This window comes from Anabrus simplex, chromosome 9, assembly GCF_040414725.1.
Source record: "Anabrus simplex isolate iqAnaSimp1 chromosome 9, ASM4041472v1, whole genome shotgun sequence".
Taxonomy (NCBI): domain Eukaryota; kingdom Metazoa; phylum Arthropoda; class Insecta; order Orthoptera; family Tettigoniidae; genus Anabrus; species Anabrus simplex.
The window spans coordinates 5,396,835-5,418,673 of record NC_090273.1 but is presented as its reverse complement, the minus strand read 5'-3'; the positions used below and the strand labels follow the sequence as shown (position 1 = coordinate 5,418,673).

The following is a 21,839-nucleotide window of genomic DNA, read 5'->3' as shown; positions in this document are numbered from 1 at the left end:
GCTCGGGGAGCGCTGTTTGGATGGCCCTGGTCTAGAGGTAGCGAGCCTGACTCTTACTGGAGGTCCTGGGTATGATTTCCAATCAGGTCAGGAATTTTTACCAGCATGTGAAGGCTGCTTTGAGGTTCACTCAGGGTACGCAAGCACAATTGAGGCTCTTATCTGATGGAGATGGCAGCCAAGAGGATTCGCTCGCTGACCTTTGGACTAAGCAGCAGTCGCTTGGTAGGGCAAAGTCCATCAAGGCTGTAGCACAAAGGAGCTCTGTTGTCCAGAGTGTGGGAGCTCACAAGAAGATAAAGTGGAAGTTGTAGAGATGTGGATGTGCAGAAGAAGGACTCGACTATTCTCATGGAAGTTGGAGATCGAAAACAGTGGACACGTCTTCAGACTTCCTGGAATAAGGGGAAGAGGAGCACTTCATAAAAACCTGATCTGCAGGACTGCTTTCTGTGGTTTCAGTATGAATGAATGAATGAATGAATAACGTACCTGTGTTAGCAACAAACTGGTCTGCTCTGTGATTGTCTGCTTGGTAGATGCAGCAGCAAGATGAGATTCAAACTCCAAAATCTGCTGTTTCTCCAGTGCTGCCACCTGCAACTCCTTATTCTTCACATCCTCCAGTACTTCTCCAGAAGACATGGTGGGAGGTGGGTACGTGAAGTGACTGAAAACAAACATTATCTCAAAACATCAGTGGATAGAAGTAAGCAATATGGACTGATAACTATCTGCTAACATCAAGCTTGTACAAACATGCAGAGAGTTTATCACAGGCCACCCCATTCAAATACATGCAACAGATCAAAGCAGTTCACTATATTTCACAATTACTTATTTATATTGGTTGTGGGAAATACATAAAACTGATATTTTTGACTCTAAATAAAGTTAGATGTAACAATTTTCAGGTAATGCTCCATAAAACCAGTGAACTGAAGTACTACGTGTTCCAAAACATTTCTCTTTTGTTCATTAGACTGTTTCACCTGAGCAATAACCTTAATTCTTACTTTTTTTCTAATCGCAGAGGAGTTAGAACAACTTGATTTTCTGCTGTGAAGTCTGTGGAAGAAAGACTAAAGGTAATGACAACCTACCATTTAGCCATATACAAATATCTCGCCAGCCACAATGCGCCTCATTAGATATACAAACTCACTGAAATAACACGTGCCTGTTTCAACAGAAACATATTACAACAACTTTCAGAATTTTCTACACGAAACTTGGAAAACACACTTAACACACACGTCTTCTCGCCACTATTAGTGGTTTTCCTTTCTTTTGTGACTGGCATGGTTCACACACGGTTTACAACTACGTCTCTCTCTCTCTCTGAATTCCTCTATACTTTATGGTCTTGCCCTCGCTACCTCTTAGAAATTTCATCTCCGCTGCCTATATTCTACTCTCCTCTCGTTTTGTTGAAGTCCACAATCCAGCTGAACAGGTTAGTATGGGTTCATAATAGGTTGAATATAATACTTTCTTACATTTCTTTGGGACATCTTGGTTCCACAAAATACCCCTTACACTCTGGTAGAAGCTGTTTACTTGTGGTATTCTTTTTCTAATTTCCTCGATTATCTTTCCATCTTCTGTGATCACACTTCCGAAGTACTTGAAACTTTTAACCACTTCCAGAATTTTACCATTCCGTTTTATCTTTCCTCTTCCTTCCTTCCTCTTGTCATCACTATTGTTTTACTTTTCTCTGTGATTACTTTCATCCCACATTTTTCTATCTCTTGATTCCATTCATCTCCTTGTTTTTGCACTTCCGTTTCATTCTCACTCCATATCACTATATCATCTGCAAACAACATGGCTTTTGTTGCCTGTCTTCCCAATCTCTGTTTAATGTTCTTATGAATTTCATCCATGACTATGATGAATAGTATGGGGGATAGTACACTTCCCTGTCGGAGACCAGTTTCAACTTTAAACCATTTTGCTTTTTCCTATACAAGTCTTCACACTACTAACACAATTTTTGAACATAGCTTTTACATTTGCACTTAAACTCTGTTAACTTTATTTTATTTATTTATTTATTTATTTATTTATTTATTTATTTATTTATTTATTTATTCACGAAGCACAAGATACAGCTACACTGAGCAAATTTCACTTGCACTGTCAACAGACTATTTAACAAACGTAAACTTTCATAATAAAATATAACAAACATAACAAAATATAACAAGATCAGGTACACATCCTGCTAATAACTGTCCAAATCGAAAACCATGAGAATGTCCATGTTCATAGCCAAGTCGTCGTGGGTCAAGATGGCGGTATAATCCCTTCACATCAACTTATCTTTAAGATACTATTTACACACCTCTCGAATACACTTTTATTTCATGCTATATCAAGCTCTTGTCTCCTATTAATATTGTTAAAGAGTGTTGGGAGGCGGATTAGGAAAGATCGTTGAAGTATTGAGTGCTGAGTGTGGGGAATGTGGAGAAGTTCTTTGGTTCTGGTGGAGCAGGAAGGAACGCGGAGAGAGAAGAGTGAGACAAGATGTTCTGAGCGGTAATGTCCATTTAAGATCTCGTGGAGGAAACTCAGGTCAGCTACCTGTCGCCTGATGTGCAGCGGTGACACATTAATTGCCATTAACACCTGCTGCGTAGACAGATTTCTGAGCTTACAATTGCAGCAAAGAAGGACACTGCTCTGTCTAACTGCTTAGTATTGGAGGGGGCGGCTGTTGTCCAAATTGGAGAGCAGTAGTTTTTTCCTTAATGCCTCCCATACCAACTGTCTGGGCACACTGTCATAAGCTTTGTCAATGTCAATAAATGTCATCACTATGTTTTATCCAAACTCCCATCTTTTCTCCATCATATGTCTTAATGTAAAGATCAGGTCAAACGTTTATCTGTCTATGCCTAAAACCATACTGTTCTTCTTCTATTTCTCCTTCTAGCTTCCTCCTCAGTCTTCCTTCCAATACTCTCTCAAATATCGTAGCTACATGGGCAATAAGGGTGATTCCTCCGGAGTTATTACATTCCTTTTTATCACCTTTTTCAAATATCGGGATAATTAAACCATTCCCCACTCTTCTGGGATCCCTTTCTTCCTCCAGATTATTCTAAATAATCTATACAGCCACTGTAGCCCTGTTGGTCCTGCTGCTTTTATTTTTTCCATAGTTACCTCATCCACTCCTGCTGCTTTACCGCTCTTATCTTTTGTATGGTTTCCTCTATTTCTAACATTGATATCTCCTCTTGTTCTTCTTCTTTCCCCATTGTTTCTTTTTGCTCCCTCTCATCTACCAATTCACTGTATTTAATATTTAGCAATTCTGATGAGAATTCTTCCCATCTTTTTAGTATGTCATCTCTTTGTGTCAATATCTGTCCTGTTTCAGTTTTTACAAATTTTGTATCTTCCCTATTTTGTAAACTATTCTTCACCAAACCATATAAAACCTTTTTACTTTCCTTTATATCCTCCTGTAAAGTTTCTGTGAAACTTTCCCAGCGATTCTGTTTCTCTTCTTGTATTATTTTCTTACATACCTTTTTGGCTTCTTTATATTTCTGCCAATTCTCTGTATTATTGCTGCCTATCAACCTCCTCCAAGCCATTTGTTTCTCTTTAACTGCTTCCTTTACCCTGCTGTTCCACCAAGGAGTCTCCTTTTCTTTTTCCTCCCTGATAGTCTTCCACAGGTGTTTACTGCACACTTTGCAAAACCATTTCTGAAATATGTCCATTCCTCTTCCACACTGTTCATGTCATCTTTGGGAATTTCTTTCTTCAGATCCTCTTGAAACTTTTTCCTTTTCTCTTTTAACTTCCATCCCTTTATTTTTCTTTCCCTTTTTTCTATTAAATTCGTTATTTTACCAAGTCTTAATTTGGCCACCACCACTTTATGATTTCCTTCGAAATCTGCTCTTGGCACTGCTGTCACATCTTCCAGTTTTCTACGTTTCTCCTTCTCCACCAGAGTAAGATCAATCATTGTCTTTGTCTTTCTGTCTCCCCAACCATATCTTGTTATTTTTTGAAAGTTCTTTTTTCTAAACCACGTATTGCCAACAATTAATCCATTCCTTCTACAAAAATCTATTACCAAATCTCCTTCCTCACCTTGGTTTCCATAACTATAAGGGCCAGTTATCTCTTCTTTTCCCTGTCTGTCTGTTCCAACATGTGCATTCATGTCTCCTATTATTATAACCTCTTTGTCTTCAATACAACTTTCCAGTTCTTCTATAAACTCTTCTAAACATTCATCTGCATTCCCCGATTGCGGTGCATAAACCTGTATAAAATCCTTGATTCCACTCTCAAGTCCAAGTCTAACTTTACTTATCCTGTCACTGATCTGGTCAATTTTGTTCACATGTTGCGCTAGGTTTTCTCTATAACACCAACGCCATTTGTTGCCATCTTTCCTCCACCCCAATATAATCTATACCCTTTCTTCAATTCTCTTTGACCTTTCCCCTTCCATTTTGTCTCGCTTATTCCCATCATTGCTATGTCTTCTCCATATACTACATCAGTTCTTCTACCTTGCCATTCCAAGTCATAACATTGATGATACAGATTCTTGTGATGTCTGGTAGTCCACTTCTCACATTTCCCCCAGGGCACCGGGAACTGCGCGTCACTTCAAGGTGACGCCCTAGCATTTTCCGAGGCCTCGATTCACTCTCACTCATTCTTCCTGTGATATGAGGAGAATTCCCTGTCCAAGTTGGAACCAATAGAACCTTGCACGCAATATGAACGACTTGACCGGTAGAGTGCAATTCTGGAAGAGGAAGAATCCACTATATTGTAAGAAGTTGCATGGTTTTGCCTACTTTTCTGTATCAGAAATATTGGACCTTAAGCAAGAGAGACACCCTCTGCACCAATGTTCAACAGGCAAACATTCAATTTTCTACCTGAAGATGCAATTGAAATATAGAATTCAATAGAAGCATCTGGACTTTGTATTCAGACTGGCATTTTATACTTTTAAAGTGCAATTTTAGAGAATTCAATAAAAAAAAAAGGGGACAATATTTTGATCATCATTGTAGAAAATTGTTGTGATACTATTCGTACAGTCTAATTGCAACATATGTAAACCTGAAATTTAATTTGTCATTGATCAGTACAACATAATTTTATCTATCAACATTTCATCCACTCCACCATTTTATGTTACCGCACCACATACACAGTTCACCCTTAATTTTTATTTCCACAATGTAATTTTGTTTTAGGACATCGGCAAATCAAAAGGGTTTCTTATTTGGGCTGATGATGACCCACATAGGGTCGCAACTAGTTCCTTGATAACGTATTGTACCGTTTTCATCGTCCGGATAACGGAATAAAGGATGTCATACGATGTTAAAAGTTTGCCAAGCACGGTAATGAGATCGCAAAGATTATGTAATTGAGCCATACATCTAAAAAAAAGAACGAATATATTAAGTGAAATAGGCCGTGATTTCAGAGTATATATAATACGGACGCATAAAATCAAGGAGGCCATGCATGTGACGGCAAAGATGTTCATTTGGCGAATTAAGTATGCCTAGGTCATGGAGTTAGACGTAAAGTTATAAAGGATCCATGCGGCCGTGATAAAAAAATAATAGAAAGTTTTTAAAATTGTTAAAAAAGAGGAAGAGTGTGAACAATAAAAAAATTTGGTATGCAAAACTTCGAAGTAAGTTTATCCACGAAAAAAATAATCCTCGCGGAAAGAAGGGAGATATTTCAATTAATAAGAGCTGAAGAACCTGCACAGTGAAGAAATTTTAGAATTACGCCTATATCTGATCAAATATCGAGGCGGAAAGTCAGAAGAAGTTGAATAGTATCCGGACAGTAGTCGGAATATAGACCGAAGGCCGTTACGAAATACCAAGTCAAATTTAACGTATTATAGGTTGATTGGCTGGATAAAAAAAAATTAAAAGCTAATTTGATAATTTACCTGTTAAAATCTGTCACAAGGAATTGATATTGAATTTCTGACATAATAACCTGAAACGAAAATATAATCTAGATTCTTTGTAGAACATTCTGAAGGATATGGACGTGATATTAATTGCCATATTGGAAATGTTTCTTTCATATATGACTAACGGCTACAACATGAGAGGCTAAATCGGAAATGGAGCCGACTTTCCGACGTAGACTGCTCAGCTGTTCCTGCTAACCCGGGTTTTGAGACTACAACCTGATGGTGACGTAACGGATGTTGGGGACTTTCTACGCAGCCCTAAGATGACAACATCGGAGCCTAACCCAGTCATCTAACATCAGCAGCCGCAAGCTAAGTTCCAAAGAATTATTTTATTATCTTGAGACTAATGTGTCGTAGACGTAGTATTTAAATATTTGTAGTGAACATTGGTATGTTGCTTGTTACGGAGTTCTTCGTGATGAAATCTCAGTCGATACTATCTTTGCAATGAGATTATCCTAGTTGAGTTATCATTATGGGAGTAGGTATTTCTTCCAGAGTTTATAATCAATGTCATAGTATAGGAATGTTTATAATTGAACAAGGAGAGATTTAAAGTGATGTTTTCAACCATTATGGGATTGAAACAACGTATACAAAGAGACATATCCCAGACGTAATGTTTTAAAGAAGATAGTTGATTTCTGAGTAACTTAGATCTGGTTACAATTACGACGCAATGACATGTGAGTAAATATTAACTTGTTTAGTTTATACATGTGTTTCATTTACAGTATAACGTGTTCATGTGTATTACAAATGAAACTTAACCCAGAAATATACCGTTGCAGTACATTAATGATATGTTAAGATGATTTGCCGTGTAGTTGGAAATGATAAATGTTTACGTAGGGAAGTTAGGATTTGAGTGACATGTTGATGTGGTTTTACGAATAATTATTCGCTGAGATATATTTATGGGAATGAATGACGAGATATTATGGGAATGAATGACGAGATATTATGGTAATTAATATTGGTAAATGGAGAGATAGATATGCTTATGGATAATTTTGGTGGTAAATACGACGTATTACTAGCCAATGGTGATGTTTGACATATGCGGCAAGATATTAAAATGGTAATGCGAGATATATTGGGATAGTGGTACTTGAATACAATGAAATACATCGTAGATTTCGTATGTGGGTTACCGTAAACTGTCTTCAGATTAAATATCCAAATAAGAAATAAATAAGGGGAAACTTGTTGTCTTCATAGAGAATATGTCAACGTTGTACTGAATGTTATTTGAAGTTTGGTATTGAGAATGTCTTTAATTGATAGAGCAACTTCATAATTTGAATCTCTACCACAATTAAATAAAATAGGTTACCAAATACATTCCTACGAATTTTATGATACTTGATTGGACATTGGTGAAACCATAAATCAAGATAGGTATATTTTCTATTTGAACTACGATAATAATTGTTCTTTATACGATACCTACATTTAATTTTTGGATGTTATCTGAATATTTTAACCAAATGACATGGTCAAAGCGACCAATATTTTTCATTTAATGATCAATATATATTTGAAATAGCCATTTTGAGCTGTTATATACTTGGAACTTACTTGCAACTGCTGACGTTATAATATTGGAAGATATACATGTGTTAGTGACAGAATATCATTTTAATATCGACGAAAATAAGCATTTTTTTTTTTTTTTTTTTAGAAATAAACAAGAGCTGATGGACTCAGATTAAGCATATTTATTATGAAGTTTACTAAGGCTTAGGGACTTAGTTTTTTTTAACCAATATTAATTTTTTCTGCTTATCAATTAATTGTCATTATTATTATGAGATAATTAATTTCAGAGAATATTTAACTACATCTTCAACAGATAGAATGTGTACCTACGATTTATGTGATTAAGAGAATTTCTTCTTTATTTTTATGATGCGGATAATAAGTGCAAGAGGATCAGTTGAATCAGATTGTAGATAGATTAAATTTAAATTTTTTCCATATAGAGAGGAGGAAGATAACTGATGTAAATAAATGTTATCAGATTTTCTTTTATGATTCTAGAATCATGAAATAAACTATAGATTATTCAATTTAGAGGTTATTTTTGAAGATAGGCTAATATCATTATGGTATAGATGATTTTGAATTAATTTTTTAAAAAATATATTTTTTCTTCTGTTCTTTGAATGATTGGACTTGGACAACTTAACATTGACTCTGATGGATGGATGGATGGTATCGATGGTAATTTATTAAAAAGGAAATGCGGTTTCCCAGTTGACCTCACGTAAAAATAATACTATTCACACATGTATTTTAATTATCCCTGAGAGGTGTCGCGTGGCAATTTAAGGATTATCCTATCGATAAATGTGATATGAGAAATTAAGATTGCGATATCGCTTAAATTTTATGATGCGGATACTGTTTATTCAATGAATGTTAGAAGCGAGCATAGCTACCGACACTTAGCATCGTTTTTCTTAAATGCATTGATCCATTTAATGATCCGTAGAAGTAATGGTTGGATGAGGGGAAAATAGACGGAGCAATTGTTGGGTCGCCCAATATGGTGCAAGAAAGAAATCCCCTCAGGATGGTGCAATATAGTAATGTATTTATAGACATTGCAATTATTGTACAGTATTGAGTAGGTGGAATAAACTTTGTAAAATTATATGTAATCTTAATTCAATACGGAACCAATAATGAAATTCATAACCTTGAATTCTCAATTAAAGGTAATCGTAGAATGAGTGAACCTGGAACCAGCCCTCCAGGTAAAAATACCTGACCTGGCCAGGAATCAAATCCGGGCCCTCTGGGTGAGAGGAAGGCAAGTTAGAACGCGAGGCCAGCTTCAAACATTAATAACGGGTACGCGACTTAAAAATCTCAAAACTTTATATTCAGTTTTACCGGGAAAACTTCATCAGTTTCCTCTGAAAACTTCTTTCAGTTCAAAAACTTTGATCTGCCAAACTCTTCAAAAAGTCTAATACCCGTAACGCCAAGCCAAACTACAATCAATCACAAGTAGTTTTTAATTCTCTAATCTAATAAAATAAAGCACATTAGATACAAAAATGCCCAACATGATGGTGCAATCCCCCATTTTTAATCTTCCATTGTAATTTGGTGCCAACGGCCGTAGCCGTGTTGAAACACCGGATCCCGTGAGATCTCCGAAGTTAAGCAACATTGGGCGTGGTCAGGAGTTGGATGGGTTGCCACGCGCTGTTGGTGGGGGGTAAGGGAATGGAGGAGCGGAAAGGAACTGGCCACCCTACTGCACGTAAACTCCGGCTCAGGAACACCTCTGCGGAGGTTCGGACCTGCCTTCGGGCAGAATAACCCTTACCTCCCTATTGTAATTTGGTCACCGGTATACTGTTCGTAGTCAGTTTATGGAAATCTTGTGCCGTGCAAATTAGGCCTACATCGACTTTTAACCCCTTCCACTCGAATTATTGTAAGTCCTGATTTCTCCCAACTTGTATTTATTTCTATCTTCATATTTTAAAACCTGGTATTAAGTGCTGGTTGTAGCAAAATATACAGCAAGGAACTAAAGAATTAATGAATGTATGGCATTTACATGACACAAAATCATGTTTTTCACTTTCTTAACGGTATGTCTTGAGTGTGTGGAAGCGTTCAAAAAATTCCTGGATGGAGCCCTGCTTGCTTATCCAACCAGCCTTCACTAAAATAATCCTGCATTTCTGCCTTACTGTTCATCCCCATGTTGATAATTACACCAATAAATGCCTTCAGCTCTTCTAAAGTCACAGCTTTCCAAGGAAACCAGATAGATCTCTACTGAAGTGGAGTATTTTGCTGTATTTTCATTTTGGCAAATTTGTTTGTCTCATGGACAATAGAGGTTACCAACTGATCAGTAAAAAATAGCAGTACTCTAGTTGTATTTTAGGTATATTGCTACAACTTATGAATCCACTGACCAATCTGTAAGGAAATTTGGCTAATCCTACATCACCCATTCTCCACGATCTCCAAGGTATGTTTGAAGTCAGCACTGTATGAATGGGACCAGGACAAGTCACAATACTGTTGCCTCCTCCATGATTTCCCGTGATGCTGATATCAATATCATCACTTGAATCACTAACAACGTAAGACAAGCAGGTATAAGTACCAACATAGTTGGGGATGTGTGGGATCTGGTAAATGCAGCACGGATGAAGTTTAAGAAAGTGGAGATAGTTATCAGTGGAATACTGTGTAGGAGGGATACTGACTGGAAGGTGATTGGGGATTTAAATGAGACTATGGAGTGGGTATGTGGGAAACTGGGAGTGAAATTTCTAGATCCTAATGGGTGGGTATGAGATAGGGATCTGCGCTCAGATGGCCTTCACTTAAACCTCAGTGGTACATATAAGTTAGGAAAATTGTTTAGAAGGGTTATAGGGAGGTACATTCAGGGAAACAGGGTGCACTAGGGAGCTGTGTTAAGGGAACAGGGAACTGGAAATCAAGTAGGGATGACATAAAACTGTTAGTGCTCAACTGTAGAAGTATTGTAAAGAAAGGAATAGAATTAAGTAATTTAATAGATATATACTTACCAGATATTGTAATAGGAGTTGAATCATGGCTGAGAAATGATATAATGGATGCAGAAATTTTCTCACAGAACTGGAGGGTGTATCGTAGAGATAGGATAGGAATGGTAGGAGGGGGAGTATTCATTCTCGTGAAAGAAGAATTTGCAAGTTACGAAAAAGATAAAGATGACAACCCCGAAATTCTAGGCGCAAGGCCCATTTCTAAAGATAATACACAATTTGATGTCTTTGGAGTGTACAGACCAGGAAAAGGTAGCGCAGATGCTGATTCAGAATTATTTGATAAGATAATCAGCTATGTGGGAAACGATAAGGAAAGGAACGTGACCGGAGCGGGTGATCTCAATTTACCAAATGTCAATTGGGAAGGTAATACGAATGACAGGAAGCATGACCAACAAATGGCAAATAAGTTAATATGGGAAGGGCATCTGATTCAGAAAGTGATGGAACCAACTAGAGGGAAGAATATTTTGGATGTGGTGCTGGTAAAGCCAGAAGAGCTCTACAGAGAAACTGAAGTAATAGATGGTATTGGTGTTCACGAAGATGTTTTTGTGATAATTAAAAATAAATGTGAAAGAAAGGAAGGTCTTAAAAGTAGGACTGTTAGGCAGTACCATATGGCTGATAAAACAGGCATGAGGGAGTAACTATGATCGGTGGAAAACGGTAATTAAAAATGTAAACAGACTCTGGGATGGTTTTAAAGCAATTGTTGAGAAATGTGAAAATAGGTTTGTACCTTTAAAGGTGGTAAGGAATGGTAAAAGTCCATTATATTATAACAGGGAAGTAAAGAGACTAAGAAGGAGGTGCAGGTTGGAAAGAAATAGAGTTAGAAATGGCTGTGGAAGTAAGGAGAAATTGAAGGAACTTACTAGGAAATTGAATCTAGCAAAGAAGTCAGCTAAGAATAACATGATGGCAAGCATAATTGGTGGCCATACTAATTTTAGTGAAAAATGAAAGAGTATGTATAGGTACTTTAAGGCAGAAACAGGTTCCAAGAAGGACATTCCAGGAATAATTAATGAACAAGGGGAGTGTGTATGCGAGGATCTTCAAAAGGCAGAAGTATTCAGTCAGCAGTATGTAAAGATGGTTGGTTACAAGGATAATGTCCAGATAGAGGAGGTGACTAATACTAAAGAAGTATTAAAATTTAGCTATGACAGCAATGACATTTACAGTAAGATACAAAAGTTGAAAACTAGAAAAGCAGCTGGAATTGATAAGGTTTCGGGGGATATACTAAAGACAATGGATTGGGATATAGTACCATATCTGAAGTACTTGTTTGATTATTGTTTGCATGAAGGAACTTTGCCAAATGAATGGAGAGTTGCTATAGTAGCCCCTGTATATAAAGGAAAGGGTGATAAACATAAAGCTGAAAATTACAAGCCAGTCAGTTTGACATGCATTGTATGTAAGCTTTGGGAAAGCATTCTTTCTGATTATATTAGACATGTTTGCAAAATTAATAATTGGTTTGATAGAAGGCAGTTTGAGTTTAGGAAAGGTTATTCCACTGAAGCCCAACTTGTAGGATTCCAGCAAGATATAACAGATATCCTGGATTCATGAGGTGAATTGGACTGTACTGTGATTGACTTATCTAAGGCATTTGATAGGGTAGATCATGGGAGACTACTGGCAAAAATGAGTGCAATTGGACTTGACAAAAGAGTGACTGAATGGGTGGCTCTGTTTCTAGAAAACAGAATCAATATCTACATCATAAGTGGTATGTTCTGAGCTGTCAGTGGAGAGATGGCGTGGAAGGACATCAGTAGACGAATAAGTTTGGATAGTGTCTTTAAAAGTAGGAAAGATCACAATATGAAGATAACGTTGGAATTCAAACGAGGACAAATTGGGGAAAATATTCGTTTATAGGAAGGGGAGTTAGGGATTGGAATAACTTACCAAGGGAGATGTTCAATAAATTTCCAATTTCTTTGCAATCATTTAAGAAAAGGCTAGGAAAACAGCAGAGAGGGAATCTGCCACCTGGGCGACTGCCCTAAATGCAGATCAGTAGTGATTGATTGATTGAACGGATATATCACTTTCATCACCAAATTCAAAACTTTCATCACTTTCATGGTCACTATCATCAAAATCAGCCAAAATAGACGCTAGAATCTCAGCTTCGGTCAGACTGTGCGCCGCCATATTGCTTCACACGACTGCTTTCCATTGTCAAGGAAACGGAGAAAAATTTGCCAAGCAAAGAGAAACTAAAACACACATATTTGGTTTCTTTCAGTTTACAAAAGGGACCAGCACTTACGAAACGAAGTATAAAAGCTCTGGCATTCCAGGTAACCTAGCAACGAGCGGTAAAACATTGTGTCGACTCAGGGTCGACACACAAGCTATAATGCTAAGTGACGGCTGTCGACTTCAGGTCGATACACGAGCGGAAAGGGTTAAAGGTTATACTGAACTCGAGAATGTGGTTTGGAATGTATCGATCCTCAAGTTCTCTAATGCATTATATTCAATTCTGTCCATCACTAATCACAATCAAATTGGAAAGAAAAAAAATATCATTAACACTCCCGAAATTACAGTTATTCGCGACCTTGAGCTCAGCTGGAAAGCACGCTCGCTGTACAAGTCGGGTTGACTGCGAAATGATATGAAGCTTTTAAATGTAACGACTGCAGTTTTTATAACATTTTAACACAAAAACGTGAAATTCCCAATCTCATATTAGGTCCAAAACAGTAATAGGCAGTCCCAAAACCTCCCATGGCTTTATGTATGTAAGGTGCAACAATTGTTCTGGTCTCGATAACATAATCATATAAGATAATATTAAAATACTAAACTTGTGTTACTTAAGAAGGAACAGCTTCGATTCCCAGTGACTATACAGGGCCCTGAGGGAAGTGCCAAAATCCTTTTGGCGATACACTTGAACAAAGTAAAAAAAATAAAACATGTAACCCTGGACGTTTTGCAAGTACGAACATTTGACGAAACTCGTTCTGTCTTCAAGTAGGACTGTCGAAAGGTGCTCTGTCTCCTTCCAATTGTTGTGGACACTCTCTGCTTTATGATTTCTGAGGGTTCTCTAAACAATACCTCCCAAATGCGATTCTAAGATGGTCCCTTATGTAAGTTTACCGCCAATCGCTTTTCCAGCACGGTACAGTACTTCCTCAAATTACTGCAATGACGGGACGTTAACACCAAGATCTGTAAGTATGCCATTGTCGTCCTTTCGTGAGATACAGGTTCTTGAAAAATGCGTGATCGAGGATTTAGCGTTAATGAGACTGAAATTTCTGGACGGTTGATCTGGGAAATCGTTTCTTTGAGGAACGGATAATGCAGGATTTTTACAATGTGATTTTATTAAGATGCTCGCGGTACCACGTAATTTGAACGAATAACATGGGAAAACGTAGTTTCCAGGAACATATAATCGAGGTTCTACTGTATTCTTCACTTCAATGATGCACAAAACAACAAGCTTACAAAATATTTGTCATAAATTTTAAATGGTCAGGAAGATTAAGGCTTACAGAATTCATTACATAATTTCCATTAAAGTTCGACATATGCTGTATGTAGTACTGCAGGGAGCATACACATAACGGTATACTGCCAAAGTAGCTATTAACTGCGAGTGTACGTGCAAACACAGAATCGGTGTGGGAAGTTACATTTACTACTTTTCTTAGAGATGTTTATGTCAGAGCCCCTCAATGAGCGATGATGCCCACTCTCCTGACAAAGCTGAGAAGCAGAAACAAGCTCGTCAGGGGCTGTAGAGCAGAGAGCCTACATCTCCTCTTCCCACATGACCTGCCTCTGAGTTCACCCTAGTATGCGGGTGTTGTTGTTCTAATATGAAGTACAACTTGGCAACCATCCTCTATTAACACTAATCAGTGGGGAAATGAAAGAGGTACGACACATCGAGAAATGAGGGTATCGGCAAAAGAAAAGACCCCCTAGGCCTCCAATGCTCTAATAGGGAGGTTGGATAGTACAGATCAAAGTGAGGAGCATGGCACCGCAGTCAGCAACCCACGCTCCCGGGTTAAGAGCCTCTGAGGCCAGTAGAAGTGATGGGATCTGCTCGCTATAATTTGTTACCTCAGTGCGAGAGGTACAGCCAGGCTTGTATTTCACGTGGAACGAACTGTTGTCCAGGAGAAGTTGCATTTTTTGTTACTTCTTACGGCGTTATAATTGAAGGGACATTAGTATAATTATCACCAGCTATGACATTTTAGTATGTAGGAATTTAAAATGTATCATTTTCCAATGCTCCATGAACTGCAAGACAGCTATTGGCTGTAACTGGTTAATTGATGTACCTGTAAAATCTTGATTGGACTAAATTGCCATTCATAACGGCAGGCAAGAATGATTTTAATCCACCGTATGGTGATAGTGAAAAGAAGGCGTAGCCCTGTATAAATTGCGTTATATTGAAATTTGTTTCTTTGGTATTGTTTTAATTTGAACTTGTCAATTTGAAATGCAACTTCATGTGTGACTCCAAGTGCCTGCAGTTGACTGTAATATTTAGCCTTGGAAATATTTTGACCAAAACTGTATTGAGTATTTCCCAACTTAATATTAACTCCAATGGGCATTATCCACGTAAACTACGGTGTATGTTTCTATAGAGAGTAAAACGCCAACATGTCTACAGTCGTCGATGTTTTAAATTAATATTTTTGAGAGACATCTTGTGAATCACAACTTCAACTTACTACTTACCAGAAAGCAATGATTTTCACAAAATAATGTTCAGAAATTATTTCTGTGTGAACTTCTTTGAAAGACCTGTATTTAAATTTGTCACAATTACTGTATTTACGCGAATAATCCCCGCATTTTTTTTTAAATTTTGAGGCACGAAATTGGGGTGCAGGTTTTATTTGCGTCAAGGTTGCCAACACGATCCTGGCTCACCTAGTCTTCGATGCTGAGTGTACAGTTATGCTTTGTGCAACCGTAGATGGAAGAAAACTGCCCCCATATGTCATATTTAAACGGAAAACAATTCAGACTTTTAATTCTAAACTGACTTCAGATTTTCTTTTTAATAGCAAAGTATTTTATGGAGTAATTTAAATTCAAAATTTATCCACGTCACGATAGAACACGTCTTCCGGAACGTGCAGGGAGAGCTTTCCGCACTTTCACTCACTTCGGTGTGTCTATAGCAGGCCTTTCCAACTCTAGCACTTAGTGCCGGGGCGCACTAGCGCTGCACTCAGCAGCACCGTTCCCCTCCTTCTCCACCTACCCCCCGCAGTGGTCGGTGCATGTGTGAGTAAGAAACAGTATATTCATTCTCGTTGTGTGTGTGTGTGTGTGTGTGTGTGTGTGTGTGTGTGTGTGTGTCATTCTCAGTAGAATCTATTCGATAGAACAGACAGTGGAGCAGTTGGTTTCACCTTCATTAAAAATGTTGTTTAATCCTTTATGGGTGGATTCATATTTTGTTCTCAATACCGAAGAGAAAGCTCAGTGTTTAATTTGTCATGCCATTTTAAGCGTAAGTCTTCAACCATGCGATGGCACTACAACAATAAACATGTTTCTACCTATGATGACATTGTTGGCGCACCAAGAACCGAACAAATTGGTAAGTTAAAATCGGAATTGCTAAGTTCTTCAGAGATACGTAATAACTTACTCATTAGGAATAGTTTTACATGAAATTTAGGAGTTTTGTTTTCATTTTTTGTTTTGTATTATTAAGAACTGTTCAGAATTAGACTTAGATGTGCTGCTAAGAAAAAACACCGGGCGAGTTGGCGGCGTGGTTAGGGGTGCTCAGCTGTGAGCTTGCATCTGGGAGATAGTGGGTTCGAACCCCACTGTCGGCAGCGCTGAAGATGGTTTTCCGTGGTTTCCCATTTTCAAACCAAGAAAATGCTGGGGCTGTTCCTTAATTAAGCCCATGGCCGCTTCCTTCCCATTCATATCCTTTTCCTATTCCATCATTGCCGTAAGACCTATTGCAAAAAATAACCCACAAAGATAACTATTTTAATTATTTTATCTCCCTGTCCCACAGATACTTGAACCCAATACTTTAGAAGGTGCAGTTTGAGCCAGTTTGAGCACATTATGGGCTATTGTCGTTCTGAAAATTGCAAAAAAAAAACAGATGTTTTCCAAGTCTGAATTTAAATAGATGGAGAACTAGGACTTCTTTGTCTGATGCGGACTTAGAGGCTGTACTTAGAATTTCTACTGCCAAATCGATTGTACCCATTATTGGTAAATTAGTTGCTGCAAAACGATGTCAGCAATCGACTTAAACGCTAAATGTACATTAAGACAAACGCAAAGTATGTACAGAATAAATTGTGTGTTTATGTGTTCACAGAACTGTCATAAATATTGTTTTCATAAGCTGCGCGCTGACTTGATGACCTGTGGTTCTGCCTCTGTCACTTCCCCTCCTTCTCCCACCACCTCAACGGTGCTATAGCACAGCACCGGGGCTGCTGCCGGGGCCGGCCGGGGCCGTGGGAGCACCTCAGTTGGAATCGCTTGGTCTATAGTGTTTCATAGTTGAAAATATAGTGAAATCGTAATTCTTTTGTATTCAGCGTTTTAAGGAACGCCACAATATCACGTAGCAGCCAGTATGTGGAAAAGCAGAATCCACGAAAACTGGTGAGGGTTGGCATTTCTGAATTACAAGATGGCTGTTAATTCAAAATCACGTAATTGGAAGTCCGATTTCTGTATTACAAAGACTTCGAATTAACGAGGTTTTACTGTATCACAAAACTAACATCAGATTTCGCCAGCGTGTCTATTTCAAGTGTTTACATTGCACAAAAAGAATTATCCACCACACTGTCCAGTAAAAACAGACCCCTGTGAGAAGTGTTCACCAACGTCAGTTACTTTTACTGTTATCTTAGATTTTGAAAACTCGGATGTCATTATCTCGGATAACGCTCACTTCTGCACTCACCACATAATTTATTATCTTGGTTTACCAAACTAAGTTTTCGTTTCAATCTGAGTTTGAATAGGAAATTTTACATACTAACGCACGCCCGCACGGAAAACAAATGACTATGTGCTGCCGCCGCTATCGAAATGTAAACCAAGTTTTTGATTCCATTCGGGGTTTGCAAATAATTTGTATAAATTATGTCGGCTATTGAGCAGAAACGAAGAAAGAAGCCCAACATGACTTTCTGAGAGAGTGATTGTTATTAAATCTGGTGGCAGAAAGCATTAACAAAGATAATAAGAAATAAATTATGGCCTACCCATTGTATATTTCCTTCAAATTATAAAGCAGTAATTCTTCATTATTTATTTAAAAGTCACCCAGTCGCGTACCGAACAAGATATAATCGAGACTTCATTTTAGGCTTATCTGTGGGTTGGGAATTCCAGCTTATGTTTGATCATGGAGCTTTAGATAACCTAAAATGTGTCTGGTCGTCGTAGTCCTCGAAATATGCCGCACGTACTAAGACGTTTGTTAATTGCATAATCTTGATCGTATTACTTGTCGCTGTAATTTTCTCTAGCAATTAGACATTCCAGTAGCCATCTTGGAAGACTATTATCTTAAGATTTCCCATTTTACCGGCCAACCAAACTCCGGTAAAATTTCAAACCGAGATAAAGTTGTTGGTGAATACAAGCTTAACTGTTATCTCGGATTACGTAGCATTAAACTACGATATAAGCCAACTCCACGAACTTGTAAGTAATTTAGGAGAGGATTCTAGTGATGCAAGAGACAACGAATTTTCCCATCTACAGGGAATCGAGCCTATTGCAAGTTCAGATTAATGAAATACCTGTCAAGCAAGTAGGCCTACTTAAAATGAGGGTGCGGGCATTATTCAGGTAAATACGGTAATAATAAAAATTGTGTTCTGTCAAAAACTCATAAAATCTAGTTGAGGTTCATGTACTGGTTCTGCAAACATTCTTAAGGTTGTCTACTCCCAAAACTTGCAAGGGTTAAAATTAAAATCGTACTGAATCCTGGTATGCCAAGCATTATAAATATAGAATTGTTTCGAGCCTACAGCTTCTAAGGACACTCTCTCACACTTATTTGTTGTAAGATGATTTTTGGGTAGATTCATTATATTTTCTTCCTTCTAAGAGACACTGAAGTTGCTAATTTTCTTAATATTATTTTGCCTTCTATTTTCATGTATATACCGACTCGGTCAGCCACTGACAAGCTACCACCAAACGACGGCATGGAAATGGTTTAACATTGGAACATCGTGTCGGAAGGAGGAGGGTGGAACGACAGAACAAAGTGGAGAGGAATCATATTTGCTCCCACCCAGTGTCACCTGGAAATGGGAAAATGAGGATGATGATGATGATGATGATTTTCATGTACCTGGCGTCTTGGCCTTGTATGCATTGTTATATCAATCTTGAGACCATTAGATAGTCTTACCTTGATCTTATCTATGATATTTCATCGCAACTTTCATTATTGTCTATTGTTCTGGTAGCATCAATTCTTGACGTCGGCTTGTTATTGTTGTGTGTATGTATTTATTTGGTAAAATCAAAGGGTTAAGGAAAGTCTTGTCTTTAAATTTGGGCATTTCAGTGTTCTACAGGAATTGTACTCTTTCTAAAATTTTTTTAATTTGAGGATTCTCTCCATCTTTCAAGGCCTTAATTATATTTGAAAGAGGTAAGCTAAAATTATCTTGTTGTGAAAAAGGTAAACATGAAAATTTGAAAACCCTATTATGAAAATGGTTAGATTTAATGTATTGGTTTATTTCTGAAAGGTGTGCAACTCTACTAGTGTTCATGATTTTCTCCTTTTCATTACTTCCTAGCAGTAATGACCTAGCCATCCTATTGCAATACATTCTGAGCATCTTGCTTAGTAATGGACATCTCCATGAAAGCCCGCAAGATGGGGTATTTCTTCCAGTTCATTAATTTTTAATATTTTAATTTCTAATATTTTAAAACCTTTTACCCAATTATTTTCTCCTTTGAATTTTCTTTCTATTAGATATCTTCAGCTGTTTAAACTATTTATGGTGTTTATGTTATTTCAGGTAATTGTTCTATCCCTTGTTTGCCCACAATCCACCCTCTAATGCGGTTCTTTCAACCTTGGTTTGCCCAGATTCTATCGCTTCCCAGTCCTGTGACTTGTGTTTTAGTCGAGGCCTACCCTAAGTAGTTGGCGTGATTTTGCGCTGGGATGACCTCTAGTCAATCTTGTGGTAGTGCTGGCAATCAAACCAGTGTGTCTGTGGTGTTGTGCCATCATTTGTTTCGTCGTCCTTGTGTTTGATTGTCACTACCTCACATTCTGTATTGAACAGAACTATAGCCACTCAAAGAAAGGAAACAAGCCCAAAAGTCAAGCAAAGAGATGTGTTCTTAGAACAGAAAGATCATATACAATGTTTTAAAATTCTGAATCGTAGAAGGATCTCCAAAGCTATGAAAAGGGCTATTAAGACTGTACATAGAGGTGAGAAGACTGTGTGAAAAGGCAAGTAAGGATGGAAATCAAATCCCAATTTGAGGTACAATCAGCAGCATGATAATATGGGATCTGTATTATCAGGCTGCTAACATTGCCCGTTAGCTTCTGCGCATGCATTTCCCATTCCTACTTCCTAGCAGTAATGACCTAGCCATCCTATTGCAATACATGAGCATCTTACTTAGTAATGGACATCTCCATGAAAGCCCGCAAGGTGGGGTATTTCTCCCAGGCCACAGTCCCAAAGGTTGCTGGATTATGAGCAGACAAGATGAGCAGCATGATCCATGCCTTCCAGTACGAATTGGTGATGGCGAGCTTGGGTGGGCAGTACCTGAAACAAACACAAACCACTGTCATTAAACATTAGCTGTTATACTACGATAACAAGTCAACCTAATGAATTGCTATTGGAGTTCAAACTCGAAATAAACTTTCAACGTATTAGATAGTGTATAGTACATACCAAAGCGATATAAAGTACAGAACAAAAATGGCCAACCAACTTCAAAATCTGAACATGATGGCAGCGAGTAAGCTACTACAACCAGCATAGTGAAAGGATTATTGTCAAGAGAGATACCAAGCCAAATGCCCTCCGCAACAGTGCAGGTCTATGTGCCTACTAGTTCAGCGGATGAAATAATTGGAAAAGATATGAAAGAAGATTCAATACAATATGTAAAAGGTGATGAGAATCTAATTGTGACGGGAGACTGGAATGCAGTGGTAGGCCAAGGAAGAGAAGGTAACACAGTAGGAGAATTTTGACTGGGATAAAGAACTGAATTCTGGTTGAATTCTGCACTGATCATAATTTATTCCTTGATCATATTTGGATCAAACATCACAAATGACGGCTGTTTACATGGATGAGACCTGGAGAAACTGGAAGGTATCAAATAGACTTTATTATGTTTAAGCAGGGATTCAAAAACCACGTGTTGGATTGCAAAAACGTTTCCCAGGAGTAGACGTGGACGCTGTCCACAATCTGTTTGTCATGAAATGCCATCCGAAGGAAGTTGAAGAAATTGAAAAAAGGAAGGAATACAAGGAGATGGGACCTAACAAGTTGAAAGAAAGACTAAGGAAGTGTTACAAGGAACATATTGAACAAGGACTAAATGAAAAGGCTGAAGAAAACACAACAGATGAAGAATGAACAGTCGTGAAGAATGAGATCAGTAGGGCTGCTGAAGAAAGGTTAGAAGGAAGCGAAAGATCGATTAAGAATAAACGGATAACTCAGAAGATACTAGAGCTGACTGACAAACACTAAAAGTACAGTAATGCAAAAAATGAGAAGGGCAGAAAAGAATACAGGCGAATAAAGAATGAAGTGTATAGAAAGTGCAGGACAACTAAGGAAGAATGCCTGAAAGAGAAGTGCAAGTATAGTGAAGGTTGTATGGTCCTAGAAACAGTAGATGCTGCATACAGGAACAGCAACGAAACCTCTGGAGAAAGAAAAACTAGGTGTATGAATATTACAGGGTCAAATGGAAAACCACTTCTAGGGAAAGAAGACAAGGCAGAAAGATGGCAGAAATATATCCAACAATTGTATCAAGGTAAGAAGTAGATGATAGGGTTCTGCTATTGATGCTGATGACATGGGGGACTCAATTTGAGGTCAGAATTCGACAGAGCTTTGAAAGACCTAAATAGGAACAAGGCACCTGGAATTGACGACATACAGTCAGAATTAACAACTGCCTTCGGAGAAACCAGTCGGAGAGGTTAT

The 21,839-nt window shown here is 37.9% G+C and overlaps 1 protein-coding gene across 2 annotated transcripts in view; it reads right to left on the bottom strand.

Annotated features, from left to right (window-relative positions):
• Positions 1-21,839, bottom strand: part of IntS1 (integrator complex subunit 1) — a 480,230-nt gene that overhangs the window by 248,754 nt on the left and 209,637 nt on the right. For both annotated transcript variants that reach the window (XM_067153509.2, XM_067153510.2), the window contains exons 14-15: positions 20,274-20,426; positions 493-670 (exon numbers count right to left, since the gene is read on the bottom strand). In XM_067153509.2, coding sequence (XP_067009610.2) covers positions 493-670; positions 20,274-20,426 — 331 coding nt within the window. The remainder of the gene's footprint in view (positions 1-492; positions 671-20,273; positions 20,427-21,839) is intronic.